The sequence below is a fragment of the Poromitra crassiceps genome (assembly GCF_964638095.1).
Source record: "Poromitra crassiceps genome assembly, chromosome: 2".
Classification (NCBI taxonomy): Eukaryota; Metazoa; Chordata; class Actinopteri; order Beryciformes; family Melamphaidae; genus Poromitra; species Poromitra crassiceps.
This window is the reverse complement of record NC_139624.1, coordinates 97,924,769-97,949,501: the sequence shown is the minus strand read 5'-3', so window position 1 is coordinate 97,949,501 and position 24,733 is coordinate 97,924,769. Positions and strand designations below refer to the sequence as shown.

The window sequence follows — 24,733 nt, the reverse complement described above, 5'->3', positions numbered from 1 at the left end:
AGGCAGGGCAACAGATTGAAAGTCACGCCTCTGTGTTTACAGAGGCAGACATATCACAGTACCTCTGTGTTTACAGAGGCAGACATATCACAGTACCTCTGTGTTTACAGAGGCAGACATATCACAGTAGTGTCAATGGGCTGTTCACCAAGATGTTCCAGTGGTGTAATGAAATGGATGTTTGTTGAAATTGGGTCTGTATTATTACAGAGCAAAGTGGAGGCGTATGTTGAACATTAGGTCGTCTGTCTCTCTCTTAACCAGTGGATCATATTAACGTATTGGATGACAGGAGACAGAATCTGCAGTGGAAATAGTTGGGAGGAGGATGGCTTGGAGTAAGAAGTGTGCAAAATCACCATTGCTGTTAAAGTCACAAAGAAAATGCTGTTTCCAAAGTGTCTTGCATCCGTAATTCACCATATGTCCGTTTGAAAGAAGATGTTGGGGCGAGGCTGTTCAGAAGTGCTCCAACAACAGACAAAGACAGTGAAGCCCAGTCCAGTACAGTACAGTACAGTACAGTACAGTACAGTACAGTACAGTACAGTACAGTACAGTATGCACTGGTAGCCTCTGTAGCTGGTGAAATGCTTTGTGCGTAATCCTGAGCTGTCACAAATGATGTATTTTTCAAAGTTCAAGCCACTGGGAAAAGGAAGCAGAGTTTTTGGGGGTGAACATCCAGTGTTACTTTGAGAAGTTGGAAAGTTGCACGTTTCATTCATTCATTTATTTAATATGTGGTTGGAATTTAAATGTTTAAGTAAACACAAAAAATATGCAGTTTTCCAGGAAGTACAATGAGATTTAGATTTTCTTTTCTCATATTTTTGGCAGAGGCATCTATCATTCAATACAGTATTGAATAGGGGTGTCACAATATATCGTCCCACGAAATTTCGCGATAGTAAAACGTCACGATATGTATCGTTGAGATGAAATCTCATATCGTGATTTTTTTTTTTTTTTTTTTTTTTTTTTTTTTTTTTTTTTCAAAAGTAGACAAAGAAACGTACTTGTTTGTTGAAGTTCAATGTGTGGAAAGTAGTTCAGTTGAACAAGTCTCTGAAGAGACACATGAGAAGTTATACAGGAGAGAAACCATTCAATTGAGTTTCTGGCAAAACTGTTTACTTGACAGGAAAAACTGAAGATGCATAAAAAATAGACTAAGAAAAGTCTTGTTGTTTGAGTTTGAAGAAAAACTGAAGATGCATAATGAGAATTTATACTGCTGAGAAACCTTTTAGTTCAAAGTAAATCTAAGTGACGGTGTAACTCATTCTATTTCAAGATAAGCCTTATCTCCAATCTCATGTTTTTTCTAGTTGTTATTGTAATAACAATTTCCCACAACAGCATGTTTTGTATTTGTGCATTTCAAATAAAATACTACTTTTCCAGTCATATATTGTCATTATTCAAGTTTAAAAAAATATTGTTAAAATCGTATCGTATCGTATCGTTATCGTGAACCCAGTATCGTGATACGTATCGTATCGTGAACTGAGTGTATCGTGACACCCCTAGTATTGAATGTTAGAATTAGCTGAGAAGGTGAACAAGTCGTTTTTCGTTTCTTTGTTACTGTGTTTAATAACAAATGGCCCATATAATGAATTTCAAACTTGTATCCAAACTTGATACAGACGAGAGGAATCATGTGGGTAAAGCCCAGTTGTGAATTGAAATAGAAAGATCCACAAGAGCCACATTAGCTCACCTTGAACTTGAGTTATGAACAGCTGGTGTGTTTGATGTGTGATGTTCAAAGGTCTCAACAACACCTTTGATATGCAGATTGTTTCCCCCGGTCTCCAAGCCATTCTTTTACCATGTAATGAGTCAACAAACATCCAAAGCCTTTCCCTGCTGCGACCCTTCTGTTGTTGTCGAGAGGCTTCATCAGTAAACAACAAGCCTTTTTTTGTTTTTGCAGCGGTTGAAAATGTCCCAGATGATCATACAGGAAAATGTAAATGGTTCTTTTGGTTTAAATAGAGAGCACAGCGCCTGCAACCTTGATTGAAGGCTCTGCGGGCAGCGTAAAGTAAGGAGAACACGAGGAATGTCTCAAGTGAAGTGATTGAAATGTGATGTGTGAATGCAGCAGGGAGCAGACACGGTCACACGGCAGGGATCCAGTGTGATCCACATGTTTGATGGTAATTCAGGACACATTGTTTGTTGGGAAATCTGCCAATTAGGCATCCAGACGTCCTCCACAGAATAGTCTATATAAATGAATAGTCTATATAAATGAATAGTCTATATAAATGAATAGTCTATATAAATGAATAGTCTATATAAATGTGTCTTTGGAAATGTATCAAGGTTAGATACGAGGCATACCTGGAGTTTGATGATGCTCTCAGCAGCTGGGGTCTTGCTGGCAGGTCATGATGAACGTTATTGGTTATTAGTTGTGTCAATTCCTTCATCTCAGATCTTGTGGCTTCCTCCTCCAGGCCGGCCCAGCTTCATGTCTCAGTGAGGAGGAGCTCTTATCAAACAGCCAAGCCATCAAATCAATAACAGTTTAGGCTGTAACTCATGGGCTTTTAGGCTAATGGTCTGCTTACTAAGCTAGCATAACGGAAAGGCTAACCTCAAAAAAGTATTTTCTGTGATGCCGAAAGTCTGAACAAATTTCTGAAATAAGCATTATAATGTTACACCAAAAAGAGAATGCATATATTCAGTAAATAAACTGTCTATTATAACCCAATTACTGTGAGTGGCAAACCACTACAGGATGTACAGGAGTTTGTCTATCTGGGCAGCAAGGTGACAACATTGTGTTCAAGAAATCAACACCAGGGTCAGCAAAGCCAATCAAGCCTTTGCTATGCTCAAACCTATCTGCAGATCTACGAGCCTCAGCATCCACATGAGGATCAGGATCTGCAATGTCCTCAGCATGCTCCTGTATGGCTCAGAGTGCTGGAAGACCACAGCCAGACCACAGCATCAAACCAAAATTTGAGATGTTCCAGACCAAGTGCTTGAGACATATCCTCCAGATCTTCTGCCCACCCACCATTTCAAATAAAGATCTTTGGAGCAGGACAGGAACTGTGACCATGCAACAGTGGCGTGTCCAGGGCATTTTGACTGGGGTGGCCCAGGTGAGGCACAGACTCAAGCAAGGGTGGCATGGAGTGTGGCATTTAGGAAGGAAGTAGACAGGTTTTCCCTCACCCAAATTTTGCCTACATTTTGAGTGTTATTTAGCCACCTCCCCAACCAGCTAGCGTGCCATGCTTTGGTAGCAGTATATTCACTCTAGCTTTAAAAATGAGCCCGCTACAGCCTCTGGCTACAGTGCCACTCTCTAGAAACGCCCCTGCCATGCAAGAGACAATCCAGGTGCACCGATGGAGATGGCTGGGACATGTTCTTTGCATGTCACCCAATTCACTACAGGACCTAGAACAGCTCTATGCTGGACACCCCAGGGGAAAAGAAACCGTGGGCGACCCAGAAGAAGAAACCTGGCACAGAACATTTGAGATCCCATGCCATCGCCTCAAGTGCCAGATGGCACAGAGAGGATGAGTGAGAGAGAGAGTAAACTGTTTTTTGGTAGAAAAAAAAATCTGAATTTAAAGGCCCATTCCGTCGGTTCTGGTGAGAAATAAATGTGCACAAAGTGTTTTTTATTGGCAATGAGTGAATGCGCCTTGATGTGACTTAAAAATGGCGACCAGGGGCGTTTCTCTCCGACCAGCCGTTCAGAAGATACATGGAAATACCGCAGTTTCGAAGGGGTTAGCATTTCCCGCCACAGCTAGAGGATGTGACGTCTGCGCGCATTCATGAGCCTCCCTCTTGTCCTGGCTCCGCCGTAAACGAAGAAGACGGCACAGGAAATGGCTAACGTTACATTCGTCGCTAGCTGCTAGCAAAATGAAACAACAACACAGACTCCAGAAAAAGTCCACACTAAATAGATAAATAAATATTTATCTAATGAAGCCCGTCTGGCCAGACAGCAGCAATGTGACCGACATCGGGGGGAAACTAGAGTCAGGACTGTGTTTTCGGTTCATGAAGGAAACTTGCTGCTTGTAGCTACTGTACGGTGGCTCAGTGGTAGAGCTGTCGCCTCACAGTCAGAAGGTCCTGAGTTCGATTCTCGCCTGGGACACTGTGGGCGCTGTGGTTGTGTTCCCCCCCATATCTTCAGTGCCTACTGCCCAGGTGGGGTATCTCGTCGTAAGGGCCTTTCTGTCTGTGTGGAGTTTGCATGTTCTCCCCGTGCTCCCCCAGGGGGTTCCTCCGTATATAACCCCCCCCCCCACTAAAAACATGCAGAAGATCAGATCGTCATCGTCATCCGACCAGTGACGACAACACCCGAAGTTAGTCCCCGGGCGCTGTACGAGAAAGCGACCACTGCTCCTGGCCTGCCCCCCAGAGGAAAGGACAAGCCAGGATGGGTTAAATGCAGAGGACAAATTTCACCGGCCACCGTCAGCATGAGTGTGTTTGTGGCCATGCATGTGTTGTGGTGTTCGTGTGACAATAAAAGACGGGCTTGTCCGTCTGAAATCGTTTTTCGTTTTTTTTTTACTGTAATGTGGTTTTGACCAGATAACGTTAGCTGCTTGCTAATGGATTTTCAAGATTCAAGATTTTTACTGTCACTCCGTAGTACAAGTATCTGACTACCTGGTCAGAAACTCTGCTAACATTACCGTCTTGTGTGAAGTAATGCAACCCTAACGTTACTACCGTTATGCTTATGGTCATGGAACATTATTGTTTGACTGCAGTTAGCTGTGGTGGTGAGTGCCTATTAGAACCATAACGTTAGCTTGATGCTATACGCGGCTAACTAATAGATTTAGCTATATTTATAGAAATTACCACCAGCCCCATTAATAACGTTACTGTCTTGTGTTGATAATGAATCTAACAGACGGAAATATGCCTAACGTTAGCCTACTGTCTGTTATGCTTACGGTACATTGTTTGACTGTTCAGTTTGGTCAACTCCAGGCATTACACGGTAGCGTACATACAGGGGGAGCAGGCTATTTCCTGGCTTGTGCTAACGTGAGTATCCACTTCCCCGCAGCCAGCAGGCTCTGGCTGCAGTGGGACTGCACATAACGTTAGCTTGATGCTAATCGCGGCTAACTAATATTAATTTACATTTATAGAAATTACCACCAGCCCCACTAATAACGTTACCGTCTTGTGTGGATAATGAATTTAACAGTCGTAAATATGCCTAACGTTACTGTTATGCTTATGAAACATTGTTTGATTGTTCAGTTTGGTCAACTCCAGGCATTACACGGTACCGTACATACAGGGGGAGCAGGCTATTTCCTGGCTTTTGCTAACATGAGTATCCACTTCCCCGCAGCCAACGCAAGCCAAAACACGGCCAAACATGCCACAATAACGTCCCCTAATTCATCCAGAATCCTTCCTGGGCATCTCGAGGCTGATCTGAGGATCACGTTGCTCCCCCCAATTCCCCTCCCGCCGAACAGGCGCCACGACCGACCAGAGGAGACACTAGTGCGGCGACCTGGACACACACCCTTAGCCTGGCATCCCACCCGCAGACACGGCCAATTGTGCCTGTATGGACGTCCTACCAAGCCGGTGGTAACACAGGGGCTTGAACTTGCGACCCTTGTGTTATTAGGCAGAGAATCTACTGCTGCACTACCACAGACAGACGCACAGGATTGTGGGATATCGTGATCAATGAAGGTTACGTCTATGCTGTCTTCAGAACCTGCCCAGTTGGAGGCTCAGCAGGCAGCATTTCTTGGTAAATATTCGATTGAGACATGGCTTGCTGCCTCCCTGCCTCTGATTAGGTGGCATTTTAGCCATTTGAGAGAGACCCAGTGTGCAGACTCATTTCCTCTATTCCTACCTGCCCCGCTGTACGTCGTCCATCACGGCTTCTTTCAACTCCTCCACTCCGTTGTCGTGGCTCGTCTTTACGACGCTCCCGCTGAGGAACAATTTGCATAATAATGAGTTACTTGGTTGGATTAATTAAGACGTGGGGGAGATTTGGTGCCAGTGTGTTTTTGTTTGGTGAGGAGATGATCGGCAGCTCCTTCTGTTTCTGTTGTGCGTCTCTCCCTCTCATTCTTTCTCCTTCTCTCTCTGTCTTGCCTTCATGTTTATCTCATCAAATAGACAGCGGGCTGTTGGGAGGAGAGGAGACTGAAGGAACATGCAAGGGGGAAAGTGACAAATGTGTTGTAGAGCCGTCAGCGCCCGTCTGTCTGTGGGGAATTTTCATGTTTTTTTTTAAAAGAAAGGAACACATTTCTCATTGGTTGAAGGTCCTTGCTGATATGTCTGAAAGGGAGTTTATTGCAGTCAATCAGCTGGCCGGCGTGCTGTGGGCCCACGATATGATGAAGCCATTTCAGTTCATCAGGAGGAGGACACAATGTCGCACCTTGCCGGCGGCTTGGTTAAGACCTTCCCATAAATGAAATGTCACAGGTTCGACCGTTGGATAATCCTGATTATAATTAGAGATGGAGATGATACAATTCAATACGGTCGACCACGAAAAAATGTTGTAAATAATAAAAGTTCAGTCAACAAAGTCTACCTGTGCAGAGTTATGTTTATTTCTCAACCACAGTTCTTTCTAGTGTTGGCATTGGCTTGCTACTGTACTGTAGAACGTAAACAGCAATTTAAAAATGTCATTAAAAAGGGCAAAATAATATAATTTGGCTGGAGATTGGAGGAGAGCTTGTGAAATTGTGATGGGCAAACCATATCATTTGTGATTACTACAGCAGAATAAAATGAAGCTAATATCACCATCCATTTTTCTACCCAACCATACATAGTGTCACTTTTTGAATGGTAATATTGAATTTTGATATATCATCCCATCCCTAATTATAACACATCTGGAACGAGGGCTGAAGACTATATTGGAGGTGACAACTGACAAGCAGCATTCATTATACGCAGTCTTGTTTATCTTCACATTTGAAGAGATGCATGTATATACTGAGCTAATGGAAGCAGATCGATTTAATGTTCATTATCCTAACAGACTAATGCATGATGGCAGCACAGCATCTTGCATTTTGGAACAGGTATTCAGGGATCTACCTGATGCTACACAGTGTCCCTCTCCCAGCTGTCAGCCCACACTAATACAAAGATGCTCTTTTGCTCCCCAGACACTCTCTGTCTGTCTGTCTCTCTGTCTGTCTGTCTGTCTGTCTCTCTGTCTGTCTGTCTGTCTCTCTGTCTGTCTGTCTGTCTGTCTGTCTGTCTGTCTGTCTGTCTGTCTGTCTCTCTGTCTGTCTGTCTGTCTGTCTGTCTGTCTGTCTGTCTCTCTGTCTGTCTGTCTGTCTGTCTGTCTGTCTGTCTGTCTGTCTCTCTGTCTGTCTGTCTGTCTGTCGGTCGGTCGGTCGGTCTGTCTCAGACCGTCTGTCTCTCTGTCTGTCTGTCTGTCTGTCTGTCTCTCCCTCTCTCTGACCTTGAGATGATCCCTGCCTCCCATGCCTGTTAGCTTGTCTGAAGCCTCTGGCTGAGAGAGAGAGAGAGAGAGAGAGAGAGAGAGAGAGAGAGAGAGAGAGAGAGAGAGAGAGAGAGAGAGAGAGAGAGAGAGAGAGAGGCTGAGAGAGAGAGAGAGAGACGGCAGAGAATTAAAGAGAAGAGGGGGACGGATGACCTATCCAAGAACTCAGAGGGTGAGAGGAGAAACTACACTGTCTCTCCCAAAAAGAAACCAGGGGAGACAGAGACAAGAAATGAAAGTTTGCGGTCTGATTTGTTCTGGTTTTAGCAGGACCAGAAGCAGCATCAGCCTTTTATGTCCGCTAGGTCAGGTGGAAGCCCTTCCAGTGATACGAGTCTCTCTCCTGAACCACATCCTCAGAAGAATCACACTCGCGTATCCTGTTGATTTTCATGGGACTCATTCCTCTCATTATAATGGAAAGTTTGCGCTCTTCACTCTAGGCTTACCAAGGAGTGGGCCAGATGCCAGAGGACCCCGTAATACTCCAATGTATTCACAAACAGCCCTCACACCGACAAAAACTATTGAGATGGATGCAAAAATAGATGATTTATTTACATAAAGAAAAAAGTTACTAATATGGTAGCAATTTCTGTAAGAATGTTCTGAGATAGGAGAGTTGAAAAATGTTTATGTGTTTTAATTGTTTGCAAACAATGGCACAATGCTCACCCAACAAGTGTGTGAAGCAAAGGTGAAAAACAATAATCTAATAAGCTTGACAAATAAAATTAAATAAAAGTAGTTAGTAGGAAAAGTAGTTAGTTGTGGAGGCAACTACTAACTACTTTTACTAAGTCAGAAAAGAATTGGGGGGTTGGGAGGGGGGATTTCAAGAGAAAAATTCTGTAACATGGATGTCAGGCAGTCTGGAAATTGGGGATCTGTAAAGAATCATTTGTGTGTTTGTGCTACTCTCTATTCTTCTCTTAGTGAGGCTATCAGGGCATCATTCTGTAGATCCTGTTTGTAACTCTGATCCTCCTCTCTTTTCTCAATACAGAGCTACGAATATAAGCCTTTGTTGTTCACACCATAGGCAGAACTGATGCTTGACTCACGCTGAACGTGAGCTCACACCTAACCGTTCACACCAGACACTCTCCTTTCCTCAGCCTAACCGTTCACACCAGACACTCTCCTTTCCTCAGCCTAACCGTTCACACCAGACACTCTCCTTTCCTCAGCCTAACCGTTCATACCAGACACTCTCCTTTCCTCTAACCGTTCACACCAGACACTCTCCTTTCCTCAGCCTAACCGTTCACACCAGACACTCTCCTTTCCTCTAACCGTTCACACCAGACACTCTCCTTTCCTCAGCCTAACCGTTCATACCAGACACTCTCCTTTCCTCTAACCGTTCACACCAGACACTCTCCTTTCCTCAGCCTAACCGTTCACACCAGACACTCTCCTTTCCTCTAACCGTTCACACCAGACACTCTCCTTTCCTCTAACCGTTCACACCAGACACACTCCTTTCCTCAGCCTAACCGTTCACACACCAGACACTCTCCTTTCCTCTAACCGTTCACACCAGACACTCTCCTTTCCTCTAACCGTTCACACCAGACACTCTCCTTTCCTCTAACCGCTCACACCAGACACTCTCCTTTCCTCTAACCGCTCACACCAGACACTCTCCTTTCCTCAGCCTAACCGTTCACACACCAGACACTCTCCTTTCCTCTAACCGTTCACACCAGACACTCTCCTTTCCTCAGCCTAACCGTTCACACACCAGACACTCTCCTTTCCTCTAACCGCTCACACCAGACACTCTCCTTTCCTCTAACCGCTCACACCAGACACTCTCCTTTCCTCTAACCGTTCACACCAGACACTCTCCTTTCCTCAGCCTAACCGTTCACACACCAGACACTCTCCTTTCCTCTAACCGCTCACACCAGACACTCTCCTTTCCTCTAACCGCTCACACCAGACACTCTCCTTTCCTCTAACCGTTCACACCAGACACTCTCCTTTCCTCAGCCTAACCGTTCACACACCAGACACTCTCCTTTCCTCTAACCGTTCACACCAGACACTCTCCTTTCCTCAGCCTAACCGTTCACACACCAGACACTCTCCTTTCCTCTAACCGTTCACACCAGACACTCTCCTTTCCTCTAACCGTTCACACCAGACACTCTCCTTTCCTCTAACCGTTCACACCAGACACTCTCCTTTCCTCAGCCTAACCGTTCACACACCAGACACTCTCCTTTCCTCTAACCGTTCACACACCAGACACTCTCCTTTCCTCTAACCGTTCACACACCAGACACTCTCCTTTCCTCAGCCTAACCGTTCACACACCAGACACTCTCCTTTCCTCTAACCGTTCACACCAGACACTCTCCTTTCCTCTAACCGTTCACACCAGACACTCTCCTTTCCTCTAACCGTTCACACCAGAAACTCTCCTTTCCTCTAACCGTTCACACCAGACACTCTCCTTTCCTCAGCTCGGAGCTGCTCCACCGGCCCCCTCCCCCCTCCATTCACTTCATGCATGACAGCTTCAAGCTTCACGCATCACGCTTGGAAAATAGGACTGAATCCTGAACGATGGCTTGAGCAAGGTGTGAGCGTGGCTTCAGCGTGACACGCGCGCAGGTGGTGTGAACGGCCTCACCTGTTAACATGGACACCTAAATGAAACTTGTGGGTTCAGCGTAGGTAGAGCTTAGGTTCAGTGTAGGTAGAGCTTAGGTTGAGCTTAGGTTCAGCGTTGCTTCGGCGTATGGTGTGAACGGCCACTTAGAGACTTTCTTCTACGTTCATGCCAGTAGCGTAGCCAGACTTGGCTCATTGGGTGTGCCACAGAAAGCCAGGGTGTGCCAGGGGGCGGACAATTTGGTGGCGGCCGCAAGGCCGCCGCCACAAAAAATGTGGGTCTTTTCAAACCAGATTTAGAGGAATATTTGTGTGTTGTTTGCTCCTTTTCGCACTCATTATTAGCAGGTAGAAGCAGTCAATTAAATTGTATTTTTTGGCAACATGTAAAACCACTTTGTTTAGTATCTCAAAAAAGTCTCACCTACTTTTTCCAATGAGTGTTCTAGTCGGGAAAGAACGCAAATTTGGTTGGCATGCAGGTTCGTCTACTGCAGAGAGATCTGTAGCGTTAGGGTCCTCTGGCTCTGCACAAACCTCCGGTGTGTAGTTGGCTGCGTTCCCCGCTGTTAACGTCATTGTTTCGGCTGCATCATCTTCTTCATCATCGTCTGTCTGTTCTCCACTGTACACCACCAATACAGGTGCGGAATGGGTGCACAGTGCACTACAATCTGCACTTGTTGAGGGGGAGGGTGACGACGAGTCATCTTCTTCCTCGTCGTCAATGCGACGTTTCTTGCCTTTGCCGAAAAAACTTAAAAGCGAGCTTTGTTTCATGTCTTCTTGATTTGGCGCTGCTGCTGCTGCTGCTGCTGCTGCTGCTGTGCGTGCATTTGTTTACTTTACGTGGACGACAGCTTAACTAGTTTCCCATGATGCTCCGGGGCACATAGGGCAGCGGACAGTTGGACACAGTGCATGACAGCGTTGACATGTGTTTTGCAGACAAAACAAAATACTTTTTTTACCCCATTTTTTTGGGGTGTGCCAGCGGCCTGTCTGGGTGGCATTTGCACACCCTAGCACACCCGTGGCTACGCGCATGGTTCATGCAGACACCTCCATCCAAACTGTCCCTGTCCAGAGGCGTTTAGACGGGATGATTGGGTTCTTTCCTTGTCACAACGTGTGATTCCTAAAACACGTGTTCTTTTTTTGTTTTGTTTTTTACCTATTACGTATGAAGTATTTTCTCCCAAATTGTACTTGGCCAATTCCATGTTAGGCTGTCAGGGTGTCCCTAGTCTCGCAGCCACAGATATGATACATCTACGTCTGGAACACAACTCTTGAAAAGTGGTGGAGGCGTGACAGACATATGAATTGACCAACCACGGACGGCATGCCGGACTTCCGTAATAGCCCAGCCAATCAGATTTCGCAACACGCTTCCTGATGGCGGAACCCGGAAATGTGACTTGTGATTCAGACCCTCCGTTGCTGATGTGACATTGGGTCTGACTAGTGTCCTCTAGAGAGAGAGTGGCGTCAGCGGAGGACCAAAATGCGAGACTCATTAGCCAATGAACAGCCAGGAATGGGTCTCGCGCTACTTTTGCATGCTAAAATAAAGCTGATAATGTACAATTTGATTAATTTCAAGGGATGAAAAACCCTTTCAAAGTACAACACTGTCTATTCTCCTGCAACTCGACAGTGCTGCTTTTTTTACTCAAGAGTTCCACTTTCTACTTCCTGGAAAAAAACTGGTCCATTGGAGTGAATGGAGATGTCGGAACTCTTCTATTATACGGCTCTGGGTCTGACCACGTGAGACTAGGGTGTCCCGGTCATTGCTCCACCCCCTCTGCCAATCTGGGGAGAGTTGTAGACTAGCACATGCTTCCTCTGATACATGTGCAATCACCATCCACTTCTTTTCGTCCGACAGTGAGGAGTTTCACTGGCAGGACGTAATGAGTGGGAGGATCACTATCCCCCCAGTTCCCCTCCCCCCAAACAGGTAACCTGACCGACCAGAGGAAGCACTCTGACCAGCAACAACCAGGACACAATATCTATAAAAAAAAATAAGATTATTTTTGGGGGCATTTTTGCCTTTATTAAATAGGACAGTAGGCAGACAGGAAAGGTGGGGAGAGAGAGGGGATGACATGCAGCAAACGACCTCGGGTCGTATTCGAACCCGCGTCGGCCACGTGAAGGACCGAACCTCCGTGGTACGCGTGCTACCAGGTGAGCCACCAGGACCCATGGACACAATACCTATCTTAAGCTTCCCACCCGCAGACACGGCCAATTGTGCCTGTATGGACACCCGAACAACCCGGGGGCTCGAACCTGTGGCCCTTGTGTTGGTAGCGAGGGAGTCTACCGCTGCACTCCCCAGGCGCCCCTTAGTCACTTTTTTCACTAAATCATCTGTTTTTGCATCCGTAGAGCCTCAATAGTTGTTGTCAGTTTGCTGGCTTTTTCTGATTACATTAGTAATTCCTCTCATCCCGGTGCTACAGTACCACTGCAATATGCTGCCATATGGCTCACTTTCTATCCAGGATTTATTCAAAGCCTGCTCCATGTCTATTGCTTTGGTCTTCTTCATCCCACAGCTCATGATCTATTGCTTTGGTCTTCTTCATCCCACAGTTCATGAAAGGAAGGAAGGGAGAAATAAGACATGTAAAGCTGTCGTCACCACACAGGTGTCAAACAGAAAGGCCCCACAGGTGATGCTCTGCTCTGACATGTCTCATAATGAGCTGCCTCCACTGCCACAAACAGGAAGCTATACGGAGTGAGAGAGAGAGAGAGAGAGAGAGAGAGTGATGGATGGAGAGGTAGTGTACAGCTGCTATACAGAGAGAGAGAGAGAGAGTGATGGATGGAGAGGTAGTGTACAGCTGCTATACAGAGAGAGTGAGAGAGAGAGAGAGAGAGAGTGACGGATGGAGAGGTAGTGTACAGCTGCTATACAGAGAGAGTGAGAGAGAGAGAGAGAGTGATGGATGGAGAGGTAGTGTACAGCTGCTATACAGAGTGAGAGAGAGTGAGAGAGAGAGAGAGAGTGATGGATGGAGAGGTAGTGTACAGCTGCTATACAGAGAGAGAGAGAGAGAGAGAGAGAGAGAGTGATGGATGGAGAGGTAGTGTACAGCTGCTATACAGAGAGAGTGAGAGAGAGAGAGTGATGGATGGAGAGGTAGTGTACAGCTGCTATACAGAGAGAGTGAGAGAGAGAGAGAGAGAGTGACGGATGGAGAGGTAGTGTACAGCTGCTATACAGAGAGAGAGAGAGAGAGAGAGAGAGTGATGGATGGAGAGGTAGTGTACAGCTGCTATACAGAGAGAGTGAGAGAGAGAGAGAGAGAGAGTGACGGATGGAGAGGTAGTGTACAGCTGCTATACAGAGAGAGTGAGAGAGAGAGAGAGAGTGATGGATGGAGAGGTAGTGTACAGCTGCTATACAGAGAGAGAGAGAGAGTGATGGATGGAGAGGTAGTGTACAGCTGCTATACAGAGTGAGAGAGAGAGAGAGAGAGAGAGACGGATGGAGAGGTAGTGTACAGCTGCTATACAGAGAGAGTGAGAGAGAGAGAGAGAGAGACGGATGGAGAGGTAGTGTATAGCTGCTATACACAGAGAGAGAGATGGATGGAGAGGTAGTGTATAGCTGCTATACAGAGAGAGAGAGATGGATGGAGAGGTAGTGTACAGCTGCTATACAGAGAGAGAGAGAGAGAGAGTGATGGATGGAGAGGTAGTGTACAGCTGCTATACAGAGAGAGAGAGAGAGAGAGAGTGATGGATGGAGAGGTAGTGTACAGCTGCTATACAGAGTGAGAGAGAGAGAGAGAGAGAGAGTGACGGATGGAGAGGTAGTGTACAGCTGCTATACAGAGAGAGAGAGAGAGAGAGAGTGATGGATGGAGAGGTAGTGTACAGCTGCTATACAGAGAGAGTGAGAGAGAGAGAGAGACAGACGGATGGAGAGGTAGTGTACAGCTGCTATACAGAGTGAGAGAGAGAGAGAGAGAGAGAGAGAGTGATGGATGGAGAGGTAGTGTACAGCTGCTATACAGAGTGAGAGAGAGAGAGAGAGAGAGAGAGAGTGATGGATGGAGAGGTAGTGTATAGCTGCTATACAGAGAGAGTGAGAGAGAGAGAGAGAGAGAGTGACGGATGGAGAGGTAGTGTACAGCTGCTATACAGAGTGAGAGAGAGAGAGAGAGAGAGAGAGTGATGGATGGAGAGACAGTGTACAGCTGCTATACAGAGAGAGAGAGAGAGAGAGTGACGGATGGAGAGGTAGTGTACAGCTGCTATACAGAGTGAGAGAGAGAGAGAGAGTGATGGATGGAGAGGTAGTGTACAGCTATCGTATTGTGTGTGAAGGAGGAAGTGATTGAGGCAAAATGAAGATGGAGAAAGAGACAGTGAGGGATAGATACAGATGCAGATACTTTACAGTGAGATAGGCTGAGGCCCAGAGCAGAACCTGGAGCATTAGAGACAGTGAGGGATAGGCTGAGGCCCAGAGCAGAACCTGGAGCATTAGAGACAGTGAGGGATAGGCTGAGGCCCAGAGCAGAACCTGGATAGGCTGAGGCCCAGAGCAGAACCTGGAGCATTGAGCAAGAGGAGAGCGAGGGAGAGTGAGGATGTAAGTAAGGGAACAACAAATGAGTCCAATAAAAGGCAGGTTCCTTTGGGAGGTCACGGGTCCCTGTGGTCTCGTCAGAAGAACAGGGGTCCAGCTCAGATGATTACTTATGCTTCCTGCCTCTGTCTCTCCACTGCACTTCATCTCCACAACCATCTGATGTATTCATGTTTTAGTCAGTAATACAGTGCTCCCTTTATTTGTTTCTATGGTTTGTTTATTATATCATCTGTCTTGTGATAGATAGATAGATAGATAGATAGATAGATAGATAGATAGATAGATAGATAGATAGATAATGTAGATACTAGATAGACTGATAGATATATAGATAGACAGACAGACAGACCCTTTCTGTGAGATAGAGGTATAGAAGTTAAGGTCAATGCGCAATACTATGCAACTCTGTCAATATCTGCAATACAAAGCTTATTACTGCCCTACCTCTCATGCACCCTGTACATATTTTGTTAAATTGCAAATGTTTAGGTTGTTAATACTGTTTATATCTGTTAATAACTTTGAATCTTTTTTATATCTTGTATTTAATCTATCGTGTTCCTATGTATGTTACTTGTGCATCCACTACAGCAAGTCAATTTCCTTGCACATGTATGTGCAAACATACCTTGGTGAAATAAAGAATTCCAAATTATAAAAAGAAATACCCCTAAATAATTTAGATTATGCAGAATTCAAATTGCATCATGTGTATTTTTACTAGCTGCAAGGTTAGTAACGCAGTGGACCCATATTCTCCTCTGTAACTTGTTCAGCACCATGAACAGCTCTGACCTGGCAGCTGCAGATGGTGTAAACAGATAAATGAATGATAAACAGATGGATAACTAACAGCAAACAAACCACACAGTTTTGGTCCATGAGCCGAGGTGCATCGCATTAATATCAACACACACTTTGTATAAATATGCTGCTAAAAGCTGCATATTCCTCTGCATTCCTCTCAACCCTCTTTCAAATGAACACCAAGAGGTGAGACTTGGTACAGTAAGTGTGGAAAAACATGCCACTAGACCCTACACACACTTTTCCCCTTCTGAATTCAATCTTTGGATTTGACCATTTTTATGAACCAAAAATAACAAATATTCAAATGTTCAGATTTTATTTTTTATTTTATTACCTGCCTTGAAAAGCACCTGAAACAGCCTTAGGCTCACCTACCAATTCAATTAATTGTAGAGAAACTGTGGGATGCCGATGTAAAGTTTCAATGCTTTTTTTTAACCCTAACCCTAACCCTTTTTGTGTAGCTCTGCTCAAAGAAGAACCTTCATAATATCAGCAGTGGAGGACATTGACTGGTTGATATCTGATATCATTTATAAAAGGCCTATATATCCGCCTCTTACAGTACAGTGATAAACCGATACATCAGTCTAACCCTAATCCTAACCACACGTCATGACAGTGAACAATATGGGAGATGGCATAAGCAAATTCGTTTTTTTAGTCTGTCATAGCTGTCTGCCAACTTTAATCCCTCAAATCTGTCTGTCAATATAGACTGTAAAACAACATGCGAGACTGGTCACAACACACAGCAGCAGCAGCACACAACAAGACCCCGGATGGCATCTATAGGCGTAACGTTGACCGTGATGAAAGTGCAGTATTGATGCTCCAGCAGACTTGGCTCTGGACTCGGGCTTATCCTGACAGGCCCGGTCAAAGTGGGCTAAAGCTCTGCACTGGTGGAGTCTAGATTGCCAGGTTCAGCACCATGCCAGCAGACAGACAGGCTGGCAGGGTACAGGCTGCTACACTGCACAGAGTAGAGGAACAATTGCAGCAGCACTGCCTGTGGTCCAGAAGGAAAAGTCTATGCGGGATTTCATGATTCTACACTGTGTTCAAACAGATCCGCTTTCCAATCCAGCCTCTATTTTGTGAGGATTGTTGCGAGTTAATTAAAAAATCTGCTCATGATATCGCCTTCCGTGTAAATGTGCAGGTTAAATGAGCAAATCATAATTATCTTCAAAGTCAACATCACAGTCAATCCCAACATGGTATGCTCTGCCAAGTATGCACGCACACGCACACACGCGCACACACACACACACACACACACACACACACAGAGGAGCAAACGCACAAGCCGCATGTGCACGACACATTTGGCCATGCAGCACTCCATAGAGAAGGCAGTGTTTCAGCATGTCTAAGTAGGTGGTATACAAACAGCCGAGGGTTTTAATCCTATTTCCTGTGAGAGCAGCCTCTGGGAGAAGGAAACAGGAGTTGCCAGGAGCTTATTTCCGCCCCACTGCTATCCCACTAGCGGGATTGGGGTGCCACTTGTTGGGGGGGGGGGGGGGGGGGGGGGAGGCTAAGGCTGACACATGAATTATTTAAAGGAACACTCCGCCCATTTTCAACCAGCTTTGTATCATTAGAACATCAGTAGTATATCAGAAAACTGTAAACGGTTTTGAAGTCTGTCATTTAATTTGACAGTTATTGAGTGTTAAAGTGTGGACCAGTGACATCACTGGTCCACACTAACTCAAATTAATAACTCATTAACTCAAATCAACTCTCAGTAACTGTCAAACTAGATGAATGATGAATAGTTTGACAGTTATTGAGAGTTGATTTGAGTTAATGAGTTATTAACACGTTCACTGCCAATGACGTGTTTTTACGTCAAACAAAATCCAACCGTTCACTGCCAATGACGTGTTTTTACGTAAAAAAAACCAATTTTTTTTTTTGGACGGTGGGACGTTGATCTAACCCTTTTACGTCTCCTATGCCAGAATTGGAGGTATTGAATGTGTATAATCTATTTTACCGACCCACTGAGTGGCGACAGTGCTCTCCTGACTAGAGGAAGGCAAGCAAAAAGCAGTGTCAGGAAGCCATTCTCATGAAAATGGATGGCGAAAACACTTTCGTTTTCGCGCTGATTGCTGGCGGTGCGGGATTGCAAATTTGCATAATAGATTACGGGTGGAACACACTTTGAAACACGCAGCATAAATATGACCAGAATCGCAAAAGCTTCATCAAAGCTCTCAACCGAAGCGAGCGAGCCCATCCAGACTTCCTCAAAGAGCGGCCGCGCAGACAGGCACAGCAGCAGCAAAGCAATGAGACTGGTGACGCGAGGTTACAGCAGCAGCAACGAGCTTGTGACACGGCCGCTGCAGCCAAGAAGACACACACGGAGGGAGGAGTTGGAAGCAGAGGGGGGTTTCCTGCTGTTATGGAGGAAATTACTGTTCAAAACTATTGTTTAGATGTCTGACGTCTTACTGATGCCAAAAATGAATGGTTAAAGTGACTGTTCTATCGAATTTCACAAAAAGCCGTTTATCTCCGAATATTTTTTCTGACGCTGAAACCATGCTGTATTCAACTGCTAATGCTTACATAACTAACTCTACAAACTAACTCTTTTAGACAGAGAAAGCACACATTCTATTAGTTCTTTTGAGATATTGTGTGTTCACAAAATCTTAGCAGAAAAGAATCCTCGGGTCTTGAAAGATGAGCCAGAATCCTCAAAAAAACCCTCTGGCAGAACCTACCTACAGTAAAAAAAAAACGGCTGGCAGTGAATGTGTTAATTTGAGTTAGTGTGGACCAGTGATGTCACTGGTCCACACTTTAACACTCATGTTCTAATGATACAAAGCTGGTTGAAAATGGGTGGAGTGTTCCTTTAAGCCAAGTTATCTTTGCTGGATGGGACAGACTGATAGTGAGCAAGAACACAATGCTATGGGGTATTTGTCGGAAAATGCCACTAAAAGGCAGTAGGTAAAGTACATACAAATGCTGATGTCCATAGAGTGACTTGGAAACAGTGAACACTGGTTTCAAGGACACTGTATAGTTTTGTTACTTAAACCTTTGTTCTTGCAGGTATGAGACGGCCTTTCTAACCACCTTGCTGCTTCTAAGCAATGCATGCAAACGGTTGTGTGATATTAAAGACGATAAAATAAAAGAAAGAAATCTGATGATGGGATTCCAATGCCTATGGTCAGACTAGGCAGAAACTGTTTAAGTTTTCCCTCACCTTTTCGTCTCCCTGAAGTGATCCATTCTCTCCTCTCTGCCCTGTATCATTGTGTATTCATCTTATTTGAGAATAATATTTGTATTGCCCCATACCTGAACTTAGATAAGAGAGGGGAATGCTACTCAAACTCTAAAGCTCAAGGCGTTATTCCTTTTTCAGAGATGCTGTATCCTCCAGTTTCTGAACCATTGTTTTTCCCAGAGTTTCTAAGTGTTTGAAACTTTTAGGTGTGAGCTTATTTTGACCCGCTGGCTCCGCTCCAAAAAGCCACTCAGAGACTGTTTTCACAGAATATGAGGACCTTGCAACACCCTTGGCAGTAAACAGATAACCATTTGAAAATTCTGCACCACCGATCGGCTCGGTCACAAAACCTGTGCACCTGATAGAATTTTTTACACAAAGTACGGCCGGCTGTACATCAAAGCTCCTTGTGTTAAGATTGATTTGTTTAATATGCTTATTCATATTCATTGGGTTTCTCTCCTCTCTTGCAACGCGACATTTCTTTTTCATCTTTCCAGCACAGCAAGTCTCCTCTCTGTTTTCAAAGAAGATGAAAACAAGTGGCTCTCACAATACACTAAACCATTATTGAATGTTTCATTCCACCATGCTGTTTGGCTTTTAAACCTCGCCTTCAAATGCTTTCAGTTTTACACTAGAGGCTGGATCTCCTTTCTCTTTCACCATCTTCATTATGAAGTAGCACTTTTCTCTGCTTTTAGCTGCTATACTGTACCATCATGAAGGCCATCTTGCAACTGCAAAGGGTTTACAAAGACATTTTGCTTTTCATTTACACAGCACTCGAGTATTAAATTAGGTCAGACTCTGGCGTGATAGGCCTTTTTCACCATTTTGTGTCTAAAAGGCAGGAAGTAACACAGGTGCAACCAAACATTAATTAGGGTTTCCACTTCTAACTTCCAATCTATTTAGGTGTTCCAGTGCTGTGGGGCCCTAATTAATGATTTGGTTGCGCCTGTGTTTACCCTGCCTTTTAGACACAAAATGGCGGCTGTGAAAAAGGCCCATTTTGTGGAGGAAGCAATCGTCTTGATGTGAATTGACAGAAATACTGTGAAGCTGAATATGCAGGGCTGGAATGTGCAATATGGAATATTCATGAATTCACAATTAATTGATGTATGATTCGGGCGTGGACTGCTCCCTGTTGAGGATGACTGACTGATGAACGGCTTGTGTCTGTGTGTGTTTCTGCAGACATAAACATGGCCGGCGAGCCCAAGCCCTACAGGCCCAAGGCAGGATCCAAACGGCCGCTCTCAGCTGTTTACAGGTAACAAGAGGCTGTCGCACGCCGCCATCAATATCCACCATCACCTTCAGCTCCCTCTGCTCACGCTGATGTAAATGTAGAGTCATATTTTTTCTGTGTGTTTTTCTTCGTCTTTTGAACCTTGAATTTATATATATATATTTTCTTTTATCGTTTCCACATTTTTCAGCCTTGGCTTGAGTTTATTCGGTGTGGCCCCATAACGCTCAAAGGAAACGGTGTTGTATAAGCTTCATTAAGCATGACCCTGATACACATCTCCTGGTCGGCAGGCAGATCAAAGCAAAGATGACAGAAGGGCAGACATAGTTTTCCATTCACGGGGTCTCTTCTCTGTACACTGAGCGGTTTGTCCATTGGCACTGATTATATTCCCAACCGTATTCCAAAATTGTTGGTTTCTTGCATTACATTACACCACACAAATGTATTAATTTGCGCATTGTGTCATTATAAAAACCTCATTTGCATTTTGTAACTGCGCTGAAAACAGCCAAGATGTAATATGGAACAGGAGAGGCAAAAACCAACACTGCTACTCTAAATTGAAATAGTAATACATTCATCCTGATTCAAATTCCTGTGAGAATAGGAAGGTTTCAAAAAAGCTTTTTCTTTCTTCACCTCTCACTCGACTTAATTTCTTTCACGAAACCTAAATGAGTTGCCATTTTGAACATCTACTTAACATTGATTCTTTCATTCAGGGTCTAGGTCGAGATTTTCTTTTCTTTTTTTTAATATAATTCTGTCAGTGTATTTCCCTTCTGAAAGCGCTCCTTGTGGCTGTGGGTCTGTGGTCTCTGCATGGCAGGGCGGCTCGCTGCTCAATCTGTCGGGAGCTTTAGGTGGAAACTGGAGCGTATCCATTTGAGTCAAAACAGCTTGGTCTTGATCCACCTAGTTTTGACTGATCCAAAATGGCAAACACTTCTGCTTAACAGAACTCTCTCTCTCTCTCTCTCTGTGTCTCTCTCTCTCTCTCTCTCTCTCTCTCTCTGCCTCCCTATCTCCCCCTCTCTCTCTCTCTCATACAGCGGTTATGAGCTTGATTATGAATACTACAGAGATGATTTCTACAGCAGGTATGTACAGTATCATTCACACTATAATATGCATTAAAGGACAGAAAGCATCTGCACAAAAGAATAACACAGTATTCTAATAGGAATGTGAACTCATTCAGTCGATTTGCAATAGATGAATAGGGATCACCGGAAGAGAGTTGCCAGTCAAAATGGCTGGAAGCACACAGCTTGAGCCCTCTCATGTCTGTGCCTCTGATCAGAGCGTGAAACCGCCGAGACATTTTTTAAATGTCAAACTTGTTGAGATCAGAGGCTGCTGTCGTCTACATCAGTCAGCCCGCTCACACCTTCATTTGACATTTAGCACTCCTTCTTTTCATGATCGCGTCCTCTTTTTCAAGCATGTGCCGAGGGATTATTTGTCTTTTTTGTCTTTTTTTTGCTTGCAATGGCTAGCCGTATGGGAAGAGGGCTACTGTCACATTTGAAAGACACATTTTGATTTTTGTTTCATGTATGCCATTTGAGAGAACAAGAACCCACGAGAAATCCATAGAAATGCTATCTTGAGATACAAATATGTGAAGCTCATCTTAAAGGAACACTCCGTCCATTTTCAACCAGCTTTGTATCATTAGAACATCAGTAGTATATCAGAAAACTGTAAACGGTTTTGAAGTCTGTCATTTAATTTGACAGAGTTATTGAGTGTTAAAGTGTGGACCAGTGACATCACTGGTCCACACTAACTCATATTAATAAGTCATTAACTCAAATCAACTCTCAATAACTGTCAAACTATTCATCATTCATCTAGTTTAACAGTTATTGAGAGTTGATTTGAGTTAATGAGTTATTCATCTGAGTTAGTGTGGACCAGTGATGTCACTGGTCCACACTTTAACACTCAATAACTGTCAAATTAAATGACAGACTTCAAAATGTTCTAATGATACAAAGCTGGTTGGAAATGGACGGAGTGTTCCTTTAAGAAAACTGCAGTTCAGCATTCCTCTCCATCTGTGGCTTGACCCTGACAGATAGTGGTCAATTTAATTGGTATTGTGGAACTGAAGAATGTTTTATCTCCCAAAACTTCAGGAGTCTCCGGGCATTCCCGTCGTATGAGATCTGATTTATTGAGACTCGAGCTCTGAGAATCCGGTTTTAATTGATCCTAGTTGTCATAAGAAATCGCCAGAGTCTAAACCACTTTCCAATTAAAAGGTATTTTCACCCAACAAATGAACATTCCTCAACTTCCCAGTCTCAGATCGTTCTTAGAGAAATTGCTATCGCAGTGCTTTGAGGTTGACCTCGGGGTAGCTGACGGATCTTTTTGTTTGAGCATGTAGTTACTACATGCTCAAACAAAAAGATCCGTACTACTACATTGTAGTAGATGTATTTGGCCTCCTATAGTTCCTCTAATGCAAGACACTGGCTGCACTATGTGCTACAGTAGAAGGTGAAGTGTAACATTATACAGTGTAGAAGGTGAAGTGTAACATTATAGGTGTTCCTTCTCTCCAGGCTGTTTGACTACCACGGGCGAGTGGCCCCCCCGCCCCGGGCTGTGATCCCTCTGAAACGCTCCCGGGTGCTGGCTCCCTCCTCCCGCCGCGGGAAGACCACCTTCCCAGTCAAAACCTCCTCTTCCTCCTCCTCCTCTTCCTCCAGACCTCTCACCTCCTCGTCCTCTTCCGGCCTCAAACGTACGTACAGCAAGGTGCTTTCTTCTTCTGTCCGCTTACTTAGATTATTATTATTTCATTTCATTTCATTTCATTTATTTATTTAATGTGACTCATTGACCATGATCACATGGTATGGAGCACAAACAAAACATACAAAAACAATATACAATGGCACACGGCATGGCTAGTGCATGTCATTTGAACAAAGGCAGGACATTCTTCAAAAAGGCACCTAATTTACACATGACTTTTTGTCTGTCTGATTGTAGTAGCAGAATCAGTTTAAACATAGATGGACGAGTTAAATAATATCTGGGTAAATATAACTGTCTGAAATTCAAAATAATTACATTCTTACATTCAAACAAAACATGATACTCGTCTCCCACACAGTTGTCACTACAGAGATTACAGATCCTCATACTTCTATGCAGTCCTTTATATCTGCCAACAACCTTGGGGATTCTGGTGTTATTAACCCTGAAGTTACAAATTGCATGTCTATGCCTCTGGTTTACATACAGCAGATAATTTTCAAGTTTAAGTTCTTTTTTGAATTCTACGTACAAGTCACATGACGTCATACTTTTGAGCTCACTTTGCCATTTCTGCATAAACTGGTCCTTAAGACTTTGCTCAACAGTTAACTTCAACCAGTCAATGTTATTGCACTGCTGTGTAAGCCAGAGGTAAGACAAGCCACAGTCATCCAGAATCTGTTTGACCCGCACGACCCACGGCGAGGCATAGACGCCAGAGTTGTGCAGATCACGCAGGCAGTTGTACATAATACGGCTAAGTTTGTTCTCCTTGCCGTCAATCAACCTTGCCCAATAACTAATCATTCTTTTCTTGACAGTGACACAGAGTGGGTATCTCCCCAGCTCCCCATAGACCATATTGTTACACGTTGTCATTTTAACTTTCAAAATGTACTTGAGAAATCTGAGGTGTAGCTTTTCCAATATATCAATTTTTTCAAACCCCCAAGCTTCACACGAGTACAACATAACTGGTAAAACCAACTTGTCAAAAAGGTCCAGTGTGATATCTACTGGTAAATCATATTTTCTGCATTTAGAAAATGCAGAAAGAGAACATGGCACAATTACACCAGAGCCATAGAGATTAGAGTCGCGTCATCTCCATTCACTCCAATGGATCAGTTGGGGTTTTTTTTTACCTCGCAATAGTTCCCGGAAGTAAGGTTCTGGATTAACAGTGCTGTAGAGTTGGAACGTTTCTGATGTACTTTGAAGGGCTATTAGTCCATGGGCCAAACACCAAAATTTCACATATCGGTACCACTCAAGTGGGCAAATTCTAATCATGATTTTTGAACATGTATATATCCATAGATAATGTTTTAGTATGATAGCCTTTCCAGAATGGTAGCTTTCTCACGGTTATCAGCTCATGAAGTTAGCCAGCCCCTACAATAATTTGGATTCTAGGTGCTGATGCATATCCTATTCTAGGCTCTTTTTAGGACCTTTACTCATGTTTGATGAGAATATATTTGATAGAATTTTAAAGGGTAGCTTCCTAGCTTTCATTTAAGCTCAGTTGTGTGTCTCTCTGACAAATACAGAGGTCACAGGAGCTCCTCAAACTGTCAGTGACATTCGTTTTTCCACAATTTTCGTCTAAACTATAGTTTTATTTCAGCACTGTGGCATCTAGGAACATCAGAGATACAAACAAACACTGGAATACTCACAGGACTATAAGGATTCAGAAAAGGTATCATGTGCCCATACTATCCCATCGTGAGGGGTGAATATGGCCCTTAAGGTAGAAGAATGACTTCTCAAGGGAAATGAGCCAGAGCCCTAAATTTAACAAATCGGTACCAGCCAGGTGGG

At 44.2% G+C, this 24,733-nt stretch overlaps 1 protein-coding gene across 1 annotated transcript in view; it reads left to right on the top strand.

The window, feature by feature from the left end:
* The window catches only part of ralyl (RALY RNA binding protein like), a gene marked incomplete at both ends in the record, with an annotated part of 91,685 nt that overhangs the window by 43,489 nt on the left and 23,463 nt on the right, over window positions 1-24,733 (top strand). Inside the window, 3 exons of the mRNA XM_083632340.1 lie at window positions 20,068-20,143; window positions 21,181-21,228; window positions 22,705-22,886. Coding sequence (XP_083488466.1) covers window positions 20,068-20,143; window positions 21,181-21,228; window positions 22,705-22,886 — 306 coding nt within the window. The remainder of the gene's footprint in view (window positions 1-20,067; window positions 20,144-21,180; window positions 21,229-22,704; window positions 22,887-24,733) is intronic.